The 12,259-nt window shown below is 39.2% G+C and overlaps 1 protein-coding gene across 1 annotated transcript in view; it reads right to left on the bottom strand.

Annotated features, from left to right (window-relative positions):
• EPHA6 (EPH receptor A6) overlaps positions 1 to 12,259 on the bottom strand; it is a 493,783-nt gene that overhangs the window by 129,411 nt on the left and 352,113 nt on the right. Inside the window, exons 7-8 of the mRNA XM_009323940.1 lie at positions 9,590 to 9,637; positions 9,003 to 9,165 (exon numbers count right to left, since the gene is read on the bottom strand). Coding sequence (XP_009322215.1) covers positions 9,003 to 9,165; positions 9,590 to 9,637 — 211 coding nt within the window. The remainder of the gene's footprint in view (positions 1 to 9,002; positions 9,166 to 9,589; positions 9,638 to 12,259) is intronic.

Genomic DNA, 12,259 nt, shown 5'->3' with positions numbered 1-12,259 from the left:
GGCGCAGATAAATTAGCTGTGGTTTTCTTCAACAGACATTCATCGCCCAGGAGACAACCAAGGGCCTTTGTTCATGAAAATTAAAGGTGCAAATGTAGGGACTGATTCCATGGTACAAAGAAGCACTCTGCAGCTATCGAGATGAAGAAAGCCACGTGTCCCGGATCATTTCTGCTGAATGGAGCTGGTATTTCTTGGTATTTTAGCTAAAACAGAATGCAATCTATCAGTTTAATAACATGTATTTTCTATCAGGAACCAGAGTCAAATTCACGAAGGGGAGAAAATCTAGACTGACTTAGTTCTTTCCACCTCTAAGCAATACGATTTTTAGCTGAGACTGTACATACTTAAAAAGTGATCATTCTGTTTCTCTTGTTTTACTGCGTTGGCAGAGGTGCCAGAGTCCAATATATTAGGATTTTTTTTTCAAGTAGCCAAGTCACTATAAGGGGCTTTCAAGCCAGAAACTTCCCAATGACCTTAATTTACTTGTCAGATAAAAATGTCACATGACAGACAAGTATAATTGGAAAATGTGGATTTGTTAAAAACTGACAGACAGGCAGGTAAGGCAAAATGATGGAAATACTTATTTTTGCTTGAAGTCATCCTTCTAGAAATCAATAAAGGCACAGTGCAGTGAACAACACATATATAAGCACACGTGTATGCGCACACACAGATGCCTCACACGCAGGTAGAAGGTTCCATAAAACACGATTTAGGCAGTAAGAAGATAGTAATCAGGGACGCTCAATAATTAAAATTTTTACAGCATTTTGCCATTCTAAATTAAGTTCAGCATGTCCCTCAATCTCTCTGTTCTTTTCTAATTTCTCCAGCTTTTTCTTAAGGTAAAGTTCAAGTTGTAAATAAAAAGAGCTTTAACACATATTGATTCTGTTCTTGAATCTTTTTTGTTGTTTCCTGCTTTTTCTTCCTTCATTTTTCCTCTCCATCAGCTATGCATATTGGTATATGACCCTGTGTTTCTCCTCAGGACTATTCTTGATTATGCAAGATGGAAAAACTCTGTTCAAAAAACAATTATAATAGGTTGCAAAGCCAAGCAAGTTCCTGCAACCTTATTTCATCTCTTTGCGTGTACATATTAGAGTGCTGCATTGAATCATAGAAGTACACAGCATTTTTTCCAGAATCTCGTTTGCTAGGCAACATGGCCAGCATTCATATAGCTAAAATCAGTATTTTGTTGTCTCTACACTGTGCAGTGCACGGTCTCACGTCTGCCAACTATGCACCACCCAAATCCATCCAGTGCAGGGATGATTAGTAACTCTGTGATCACAGGGATGAATGTGGCTCTATCATGTATGGGGCCATACTCCATTTGATAGTTAAAGTTGATAAGCAAGGGGGTGAGGAAGTGCTGGTGCAACAGGAATATGTAAACCACTAGCAGTGCTAAGACTCATAAGGGAGCTTAGTACCTGTCTAACTGGGCTGGCTGTTTTGTCTGGTAGTATGTTTCATTCTCTCTGCCTGTCTGCTCAATAAATTCATTTTGACAAAAACATACTTCAAAAAATAAGTAGCGTAAGACAAGGAAAAGGGAGGATTTCTTACTTTTCCCAGCAGATGATCAGATAGTATACTATAATGTTTGGGTGTCAAAACTCTTCAAACACATTGTAGCTGCAACTAATGTGATTGGTCAAAGCGGTGATTTGATTTTAAAACTGCAGCATGTATCATACATGTACCCAGAAACATATTATTCAGATAAACTCTTCACTCCCGTTACTCTTCATGCTTAACTCAGGTTATATATATGCCCAAAATGACATTTAAAGTGTCTAATTGCATCGTTCCAGCTTCCTTGCTTAACACCATGCCCAGAAATCCCTTCTGCATCCAGCCTGGTGTCAGTTCTGTCCCTACCATCTACTCTTTACTTTCATGCCCCATCTCAGCTCCTCTCTGGGTTCTTCACCCGAATGTGTGGAGCAGGAACTGCTCCAGGGAAGGGAAGTATCCCGAGGCTTTTTCACTTCCTCACTGGGCAGACTGGAGGAAATGGGACAGACGTTTTAGTCATGGTGCAAGAGGATGAAAGACAGAGAGAACCTTCCAGCTCTGTTTTCCTTTCTTTTCTTTGAGCAAAATTCTCTAAAACCCTTTAAAAGGTTGTGTATTTGGTATAAAAGGGCTGGAAGGCCTAATGACAGCTCACTTCTGTCTCTTAGCTACATCCTTTAGTTATTTCAATTTGACATCTATCAGGCGGCGGACCTTCCAGCAGACTGAAAGATCAAAAAGTGACAGAAAGAGAGCTAGACAGATAATACTGAGTAGCTGTAAGACAGGTAAGTGTGGACAGTGAGAACTGGAGCTCTAATAGACAGGAACTGGCTATCAGATGGATTTACAAGGCATTGTAAACAACAGCGCTTAAGAACAATAGGAAAGAAAAATATAAAGTCTAATTAGGGTAACCTTTACATTTTCAGAAATGCTGCAGTTCCTGTGCTCCAGTGAGCTGACAGGCTCCAATCTAAGGGGGAATGTGGGAAAGGGAAGAGGCAATGGAAAGGCAATCTTAAAAAGGACTTTCAAAAGGGAAAAATAATGCCATCACTAGCGTAAGAATGTAAAACTTTTTGGTATGTATTTGCTTGAAAAGCCTTCTTCCAAGTGTTGCCCCCAACATTAGCTTCCTGACCAGTGGATGAATGGAAAGCCTGTGCAAGCAGTTTGAAATCTGAGCAAGGCTATTGCTCTTGTTTAGGAAATGCGGAGGAAAAGTAAAGCCTCTGGGGCTTCTGGGCACATACGGTAGAGAAATCAGATCAGCCAAAGTCAAATTTGAAGAACAAATGGCTGAAAATATAAAACACAGTAAGGAAATACTTCAAGATTAAAATGAGACATTCTGAGGTATCCAGTGCTGACTACTATTGAATGAACAGCAGGACTAGGCAGACATGGGAAGAGATTCAGCAAGACAGTTTCTAAATATGAGACATGTGCCATCTCATTTGTTTGTTTCAACCAGAAATTTAATTTACTATTGTCAAAACATCAAACATTCTAACAAAAAAGTCTCCATTTTGCATTGGTAATTCAACGCATTTCTAAAAATCCTAGGGACAGCTTCTCTGTTGTGGCATGAATCAGACCATGTGCTTGAAACAATATTGGACCTCTATCAGAATCAATGATTCAGGACCCTTCTCTTGAGCTTTGGAGTTCTGAAACGAATGGAGTTGAGGGTCTAAATCACATCTGGTGGCAAATCCAAAATAGCATGATTTGAGGCTGAAAAGTTAAAGATAGATTTTGTGGATGTGGGAAGAGGAGGAAGAATACCAGCAGATATGGCAATACAAGAAAGTCACCATCTGTGCCTCTGGTAAAGAAACTAAAATTATTGTTTCATCAAGATCAGAATTTCAGGCCAATTAATTTTTCACAGTCCTCTAATTTATAAAATACCTAATCAGGTATTCCATCAGCACTTCTGAACGTTTGTTTTTTAAATTGTTAATATGATTTATTTGAAGCATACAAAAATCTACATTGCTTTTGGATTAAAAATCATCATATGCTTACATTTATCACTCTGTTCAGCCCAAGCACTAGTCTACATTGCACACATGCTAGCTTGCCCCTTAGGTCTCTTCTGGAACAAGCCAACTAGTTCCCTTTCAGATTTTTTTTTCCTAATGACGGGAAGGCTGACGTGTAAAATACCCTTGGTTTTAGAACAAGCCCTGCATAAGAGAGCTACAGCATGAAAACACTGCACTGCCTAACAGCTGTAAATTGTTCAATATTTTACAAATTCCTCTAGGCACAAGGGCCTCTGAGGTGATATAGTAAAAAACATTCCTCCATGAAAAAAAGAATGCTTTGAAACATTAATTTAAACAAACAAACAAACAAACAAACAAAAAGAGCTAGTTAGAAGAAAGAGAGAGAAAAATAGAGAGGAAGAGGGAAAACAGTTAGAGATTAAAGCATGTTTGCCCAGGGACAAATGATTTTTTATTCTCAGAATACATTTTATTCTATCCTAGGAAGGATCAGAATTTTTTGTGGTGACTCAGATAGTTGGTACTCCTCATATGTAAAAGCAGGAACTGCAAGTGAGGTTATGCTTCAATTTATTGCCACAGCATTGGTACATGTGTGCGTGCTGGAGTGTATGAAACCCTGTCAGCTTTGCTAGAAGTGTTTTGCCTGTAAGGTGCTGAAACAGGGAGACTGAATAAAAGGGCAACAAGTAACATGGTCAAAAGCAGTAGTTACTATGCTTTGCAAAGGTATTACGCTTCCCAGCAGCAGCCTCTTAGCTTTAACAGTGGAAGAAATGCCTGACAACGTCCATTCATCCATCCCTGCTTCCTTGAAGATAATTCTTCTGACTTTTCTAGGCAACTCCATTTCCTTTCACAAAGAAAGTACAAATTTTACTCTTTCAGATGTTCCATTTATTGGTCTCTGCAGCAGGGAGAAGAGTTCAACAACAACATACTCCCCAAGCAATGGCTGCCTCAGTCTGCTGGTCAGTAAGTGAGGGTGCTTCCCAAAAACCAGATTAACATTGCATGATTAACTGTTTTTTCATTACTCCTACAGAGTTGACCTTCTTTCTGCTTCAGGCAACACCATTAATAATTATACCAAAATGTCTTGGTGTTCCTAGTAAGGACGTATCTAATTTTATCCTATATAACTGAGGTGGCGCAGATAGTGTTTCAACCAGTAAACTGGAGAGGGCATGACAGCACTGTCCTGCCAAGGACAGTATGTTTTAGGACATTGATATACATGTCTCTCAACTGACGAACCATTACTTTTTTACAACTTGTCTATCACTTTAAAGAAAAATCCCAATTTTGGATTGCACATTTACTGCTATTTATTAACAAATTATGTCAATATTCAAGCAGGGTAAATGGAATAACCTTGGACGTTCACCTGCAACTGGTCCTGGAATTCTCCTTTAGATATTAAGACTATAACATGTACAACTGGTAGAGCTGAAGGATGTTACTAGCTAATGTCAGTTGAGAAGGATTTTTATCAAACACATGAAATATTTTTTGTAATTTTAATGAGATTGTTGGTTGATAAATTTTCTGTTGACAATACAGACTTTTAAAAGACTCTATTCATCCTGGCCTTCTGACGAAAACATTAACTTTATATAAAATCAGTATAGCTCACATTAAATTAATTAAAATCTGGCCAACTGAAAGACCACAAAAAGTAATTGCAAATGTGGAATTTTCACCAAGTAACTTGTTTCAATGGGTAGGGATGGAGGGAGCTGCAATAGTCTGCCTTGGTCTAATATTATTTGGTATCTTTCAGAATAATTGAGAAGAATATATATTAAAAAATCAGAAAATTTTCAGCTGAGCTGCATACTGCCAGAGTAGTAAATGATGAAGATAGATTCCTACACAGCTTGACTTGGACTGGTTTGTAAGACAGATGCATGCCAGCAAGGGCGAGTTAACATTTACATGCACTGATATAACTATGCAGTCCAAGTCTCAACACAACCCTACCCAATCCCTCCATCTAAATGTAGGTCAGTATCTTGGAATACAATGGTACTGACAAAAACGTTGCTATGTTCTAGTTATTCAGCTGTGTAAGACAATGCTCTAGTTTAGGCATCAAGTGCTTAGACCTATAAGTAAGAGAAAACTGGATTATAAGGAGGTAAGTGGTGTTAAGTCTGTTTATGGCATCATAAACAGATTTAATTTTCCAGTTTAATTCAGGATCAGGTTCAGCTCTGATGTTATACTTCAAAAAGGATGTTAAAATTTTGGAGAGCTACAAAATGATTCAATGTTTGGAAAAAGTTTCTTTTAGAGTGAGAGAGAGCATTTATATCACTTATGGGAAAGACAACAGAATTCTTAAAAACGGCATACACGCATTTAGATGAGGAAGGGGTAGTATCCTGATAGTATTTGGCTTTTTAATTTGGCAGAAAAGGGTCAAAAGGTACAAGCTAAATAAAAAAATTCAGGCTAGAAATAAGGTGCAAATTTTTAATTATGTGGCTTAAGCACTGGCACTATCTACCTATAAATATGGTGAGCTCCCCACTACTGGAAGACTTTAAACCAAGGCTATTTGTATCTGGTAGACGTTACATTTCAATGTATTGTCATTAGCTGTCTGGAAAAGTTACAGAGTTACAGACGTTTGGCCTGTGTTATGAAATGGATACAAATGAATGATCATAATCATCTGATATTGCCTTAAAGATTAGCATAGGCCAATTTTCAAAATACTGCTGTGAGGAAGTAAGATATTTGGAGAGTAACAAGGCATCATTTGACTGGTCACTGAGTACTGCTACAATGTGAAATAAGTAATATTTACCAGCAGGCACTTACTTTGCTTTTTTTTCCCTTTGAAAACTAAAGCAGTACCGTATAAATATTTGAATAAGACCACAGTCCTTTGAACTACCCTTTTAATTAAACTGAAGTCTTTATCTAGCTCCAGGTACCATTTCAAACAGTGGCAGAATTTCTCTCGACGTCCATCTCAATTGATCATAAACAGAAACTCTTCTGTCTACATTTCCTTTCATTCACACAATGATTTATATTTATAACAAATCACATACTTTTAGTCAGGCACAAGCTTAAGCAATAAATGTTGGTAAACAGCAAATATATAATGTGTATTTATGTTTCACTGTCAAGATTCACACTGAGTGCTTAGAAGTAATAGAGGCAATAAAAGTTTAAGAGTGTTGTGAGCTCTAGCTCACCATGCAGCCCAAGAGCCAGTTGCATTAGAGCAACTGAGAAGGAGACATGGGGCTGGGAGGGGATGGGTGGAATCTCACTCCCAGATGTTTCTATCAGCAGTGCCAATGGGAGAAATGACACTGGAACCACAGTCTTCCTGATTTAGGTGGGCCGGTCACGAGTGGTGTTCCCCAGGGCTCAGTATTGGGGCCAGTTCTGTTTAATATCTTTATCAATGATCTGGATGAGGGGATTGAGTGCACCCTCAGTAAGTTTGCAGACGACACCAAGTTGGGCGGGAGTGTTGATCTGCTCGAGGGTAGGAAGGCTCTGCAGAGGGACCTGGACAGGCTGGATCGATGGGCCAAGGCCAACTGTATGAGATTCAACAAGGCCAAGTGCCGGGTCCTGCACTTCGGCCACAACAACCCCATGCAGCGCTACAGGCTTGGGGAAGAGTGGCTGGAAAGCTGCCTGGCGGAAAAGGACCTGGGGGTGTTGGTCGACAGCCGGCTGAACATGAGCCGGCAGTGTGCCCAGGCGGCCAAGAAGGCCAATGGCATCCTGGCCTGTATCAGAAATCGTGTGGCCAGCAGGAGCAGGGAAGTGATAGTGCCCCTGTACTCAGCACTGGTGCGGCCGCACCTCGAATACTGTGTTCAGTTTTGGGCCCCTCACTACAAGAAGGATGTTGAGATGTTGGAACGTGTCCAGAGAAGGGCAACGAGGCTGGTGGGGGGTCTGGAGAACAAGCCTTATGAGGAGCGGCTGAGGGAGCTGGGGTTGTTCAGCCTGGAGAAAAGGAGGCTGAGGGGAGACCTCATCGCTCTCTACAACTACCTGAAAGGAGGTTGTAGCGAGGTGGGTGTTGGTCTCTTCTCCCAAGTAACTGGCGAAAGGACGAGAGGCAATGGCCTCAAGTTGCGCCAGGGGAGGTTTAGATTGGATGTAAGGAAAAATTTCTTTACTGAAAGAGTAGTTAAACATTGGACCAGGCTGCCTGGGGAAGTGGTTGAGTCCCCATCCCTGGAAGTATTTAAAAAACGGGTAGATGAGGCGCTTAGGGACATGGGTTAGTGGGCATGGTGTTGTTGGGTTGATGGTTGGACTCGATGATCTTGGAGGTCTCTTCCAACCTTAATGATTCTATGATTCTATGATTCTATGATTTTCACAAACATGAAGTAGGCTCATAGAGGTTTAAATACCATTTACTTTTGATAAGAGTTATGTCCCTGAGTGCCTAAATCCTACTATTTATTGCATCAGAAGATGCAGACAGGAGCTACTGGAATTCTTGAAAGCACCCAAGTGCTCAACTCCTATTCAAACCAGTTGGCTTAAGTACCCAGAAAATTTTTAAAAGTCCAATTAGGCCTTAAGCACTTGGAAATCTATCCGTAAAACGTTTTTGAAATAGAAGTTAGGAAGCAACGAAAATGGAACACAAACCCATGGGTGCTCTTGAAAACACTTACATAGTTTTGAGTCTGTACTTTAGCTTAAGCAACTTGAATTCTAAAACACTAATGAAAAACATGGTATACATAATTGGTTAATTAAAGTAATTTCATTAATGAATGTTTTAGTGTTGAATCTACTACACTAATTTTATCTCAAATGCTTGTAAATACCTTGTTTGCAATTTCTTTGAACATGGAGTGCAATACATGACTTAAATATAAAATTGTTCAGAGCATGAACATCATACATAGCATCAAGCTTTTTTGCATATTCTGTACGAATATGTAGGCTTTTTGTTTCTTACTGGCAAGCTTAGTAGGCTTATTGGTTGATGGAAATGCATATAAAAGTTTTCTTTTTTTTTATTTGTAGAGTCTAGGAGCACTAAAAACTACAGAGAGAAGACTCCATCACTGTGTTCTGGGAGCTTGCATGAAGCTGCTGGACTTATGTAAAGCCTGACTAAGGGTATTTCTAGATGTCAAAAGGAAGGCCTTCTTTAAGCAAAGAAAGGATCATAGAATCATAGAATATCTCAAGTTGGAAGGGACCCATAAGGAAATTTTGCAGAAGAAAACATTCCTTCAGTTGCAGTATTGGGCTAAAATTTCTATTTGTTGTTATAAATCCAGAAGTGTGAGGCTGAGGTTTTTATCATACAGCAGTGGTCATTCTGTGATAAGCAAATGGTATGGATTCAGCCATTCAAACTCCCAGTGTCTCACTGTTTTAGAATCAGATGCTACTTCTATTGTATTTGATTTTTTTTCCTTCAGTGAAACTTACTTTCATCTCCAGTTTCAAATTCAAACTTCTGGCTATAGCCGCTGTATCCTGCTGCCGTCCTGACTCTGATATGAAATATATACTTGGTGGCTGGCTTGAGACCTGTGATGATAACACTTGGAGCCTTGGACCTTGTGGAGGAATAGCTGAGCTGCTCATGCTCCTGAGGGACAAAAGAGGGGAGAAATGATATCAAGTTGAGTTGTACAAACTTTGTAAAAACGACATAGCAGAACTGAAGCTCCACATTCTTCTCATGAATGTAAAATGTGTTTATAAAAGGAGGTGCAGGTATGGATTTCCGTACTTTGATTTTGTGCTATAGTCATAATGCATGATATGGCCTTGACTTAGATTTCAATTTTTGGTCTTTAATCTTGCAAATAAACACATCACATCTTTGTGTCTTGGGTTAGTAATTACACTGTAGCCCAAACAATATGGAATTAGTACAAGACTACATTCACAGAAAATGGCAGCTAGAATGGTAGCTAATTATTTTTGCACAATGGACAAACTAGGAAGTCAGTAAATACTAGTAAGCTGTAAAGTAAAGATGTGGGAGTATTCAAATACCCGCTACTCACTTCTACCCGCAGGTAGTGCCAAAATGCCGGCGCTATCCGTGGGTAGACCTGTGGGTAAAAGAAAATAAAAATTAACTTTTTCTTTAAAGTCTGTAAACTTCTAGCATGGTTCAACTGCTTCACTGCTGTTGAACTTAATTGCTCTTTCCAGGTAGCTGTAATGTAGTCGTACATGAAATTCCCTTTCACACTCTATAAGAAGAAACACTCTCTGCAGAAGTCCCCTGTTTATCTCCTAGCAGTTGATCCTGGCCATCTGCTGAGAATTCCTGACTCGCAGAGATTACTGGGAATTCCCACTGCAGCTGCTGTAGTATGGAGACCAGCCACATCGATTGCTCTGCAAAAACTAAGTGCTGCTTTGCTAGACAGGTCATTGGTGATACTTTTACATGAGCAGATGACTTAAAAGAAGAGAGAGTTTATTCCCTGTCATTAGTTACTGTCACTTTATAAATCACTAATCTGTAATATTTTATATGGTGCCTTAAGGCTAGCTTTACTTCATTGCAGCAGGATTTGTCTCCAGACTGACATATGAGCAGAAATGTCCTTGGCTTATGTTTAACAATCCAACTGTGATACCCATAGGGCACCATAGACATTTATTATACCATGCAGTTATATTAGAGTATGTATAAGTTATTCAAAGGGTGCTTCCAGCCTGTTAAGAAGGAAACAAACTGGTTCACAGAAAAGAGATAACCAGGAGAAGAATAGGTTTCAGTTAGAGTCTGTTGGACTCTTAACCTCTTTTGAGCAACAGACATCTATTTTTATTTAAAACAAACAGTTTTAGATAAAACATGCTGAGTCAACTTCAGTCATGGTGTAACAAGGTCACATTAGCACAGAGCAGCAGGTACATCAGGATTCCCCCAGTAGGCATACAAGGAGATGGCTAAGAAAACCAAATTAATAAACAAACACACAAAAATAATCTAACGATTTTGTTAAGTGAAGGAGGAGAAGGAAGGCAACAATGACCAATATCTAAAATAATTGCATTTAATGCTCACTTCAAACAGTGGAAATAATTTGAGAAACTATATAAGAGGAAGTGTTGATTTGTTCTACAGACTATTACCAAATTCTGAAACAGCAAGAAGCGTATATTTAAATTGAAATAGTAAGACACAGTATACATGTAATCTTATGGACGGAGACTACAATTAATATACCATCTAACAACTTCTATAACTATCAGAAGATTTCTCCCAATTACTTGAAATGTTATAACTTCACTTTGAACAGGTTAGTGGATTTTAGACATACGTGGTTTTTTAGAAATTTCAGAAAATATCTCTTTTCTTCTGACAGAAGGCCAACTTGTTAAAGTGATGGATTTTTTTTTTCTGCAGTTAAGCTTGCTTCAACTTGAAAAATAGCATGTATATGAGCAAAAAAGGTATAACAGATTAATATTCAGATTTGTAAGGAAATAGAACTCCTACAGATACAGAGGAGTTTTCCTACTACTTTATGGATATTTCACAAACATTCAGTGTGTCATGAATAGCTAATTTCTATTCTATAGCCTTGTTATATGTGCAACTTCCAGGGACTTCCATGTGTAGAGGGGTCATATAACTTAATACGTAACTTGGCCAGGGTATTGAAACTTGGAGAACACAAGACGAATTTATTTAGTAATGAAGCTGCTGACTAAAGTATGTACATTTCTGCCCAAAGAGACCAAGTCTTTCAACACAAGCTAGTGACCAGCTCAAAATCAACCTAAGAATTAGGAAAAAAAAAAAGAAACCACCCGATTTTGCACTATCCTAAGACCACACTGAATCATAGGTATGGCCCAATGTTTGTGATCTTGCCTGTTAAATACAATATCAATACAAGACTCTGTTTCTGTACTTCAGTCCAGGTAAAGATATAACATCCAGTGAAGGAAAGATTCTGGATAGAATTAGAGGTTATGTAAACAGCAAATGCTTGTTTTATACAGGTATTAGTATGCTTCAGTTTTAGCGAGTACCATGTGCTTCATCTGTCATGGCCCAGACATAGGTGGGCAGAGACTTTACACTCTGGAATGCTCTGGAAATTTTTATTTAGGCTCCACAACCTGTAAGGTAAGGAGAAGACCAGCACCTAAAGGATTTCACTGTATGATGTAACAGTTGCAAGCCATTTCCCTTCCCCAGACTACCTTGCTGCTTGAAGTCAAGTTCTAAGCATTTAACAATTTACTGTTTTTTCTGACCTGCTGGAGAGACTGCAGAAATAAAGTTTCAGAATAATTTGATGGTTGTGGTTTAACCCAGCAGGCAGCTGAACACCACACAGCCCTTCGCTCACTCCCTGTGAGATGGGGAGAGAATGTGGGATCCGCTGTGGGATGGGGAGAGAATCGGGAAAAAAAAATAATTTGTGGGTTGAGATAAAGACAGTTTAATAAGACAGAAAAGGAAGGGAAAATAATAATAATAATAATAATAATAATAATAATGATGATGATGATAGTGATGCACAATGAAGTGCTGCACAATGCAATTGCTCACCACCCACCGACCGATGCCCAGCCAGTCCCCAAGCAGCGGCCCCCCCACCAGCTTTCCCCAGTTTATGTACTGAGCATGACGTCACATAGTATGGAATGTCCCTTTGGCCAGTTTGGGTCAGCTGTCCTGGCTGTGCCCCCTCCCAGCTTCT

The sequence above is a fragment of the Pygoscelis adeliae genome, unplaced genomic scaffold, assembly GCF_000699105.1.
Source record: "Pygoscelis adeliae isolate BGI_AS28 unplaced genomic scaffold, ASM69910v1 Scaffold124, whole genome shotgun sequence".
Classification (NCBI taxonomy): domain Eukaryota; kingdom Metazoa; phylum Chordata; class Aves; order Sphenisciformes; family Spheniscidae; genus Pygoscelis; species Pygoscelis adeliae.
Note: the sequence above shows the minus strand (reverse complement) of the source record. Positions and strands in the feature narration are given on the sequence as shown.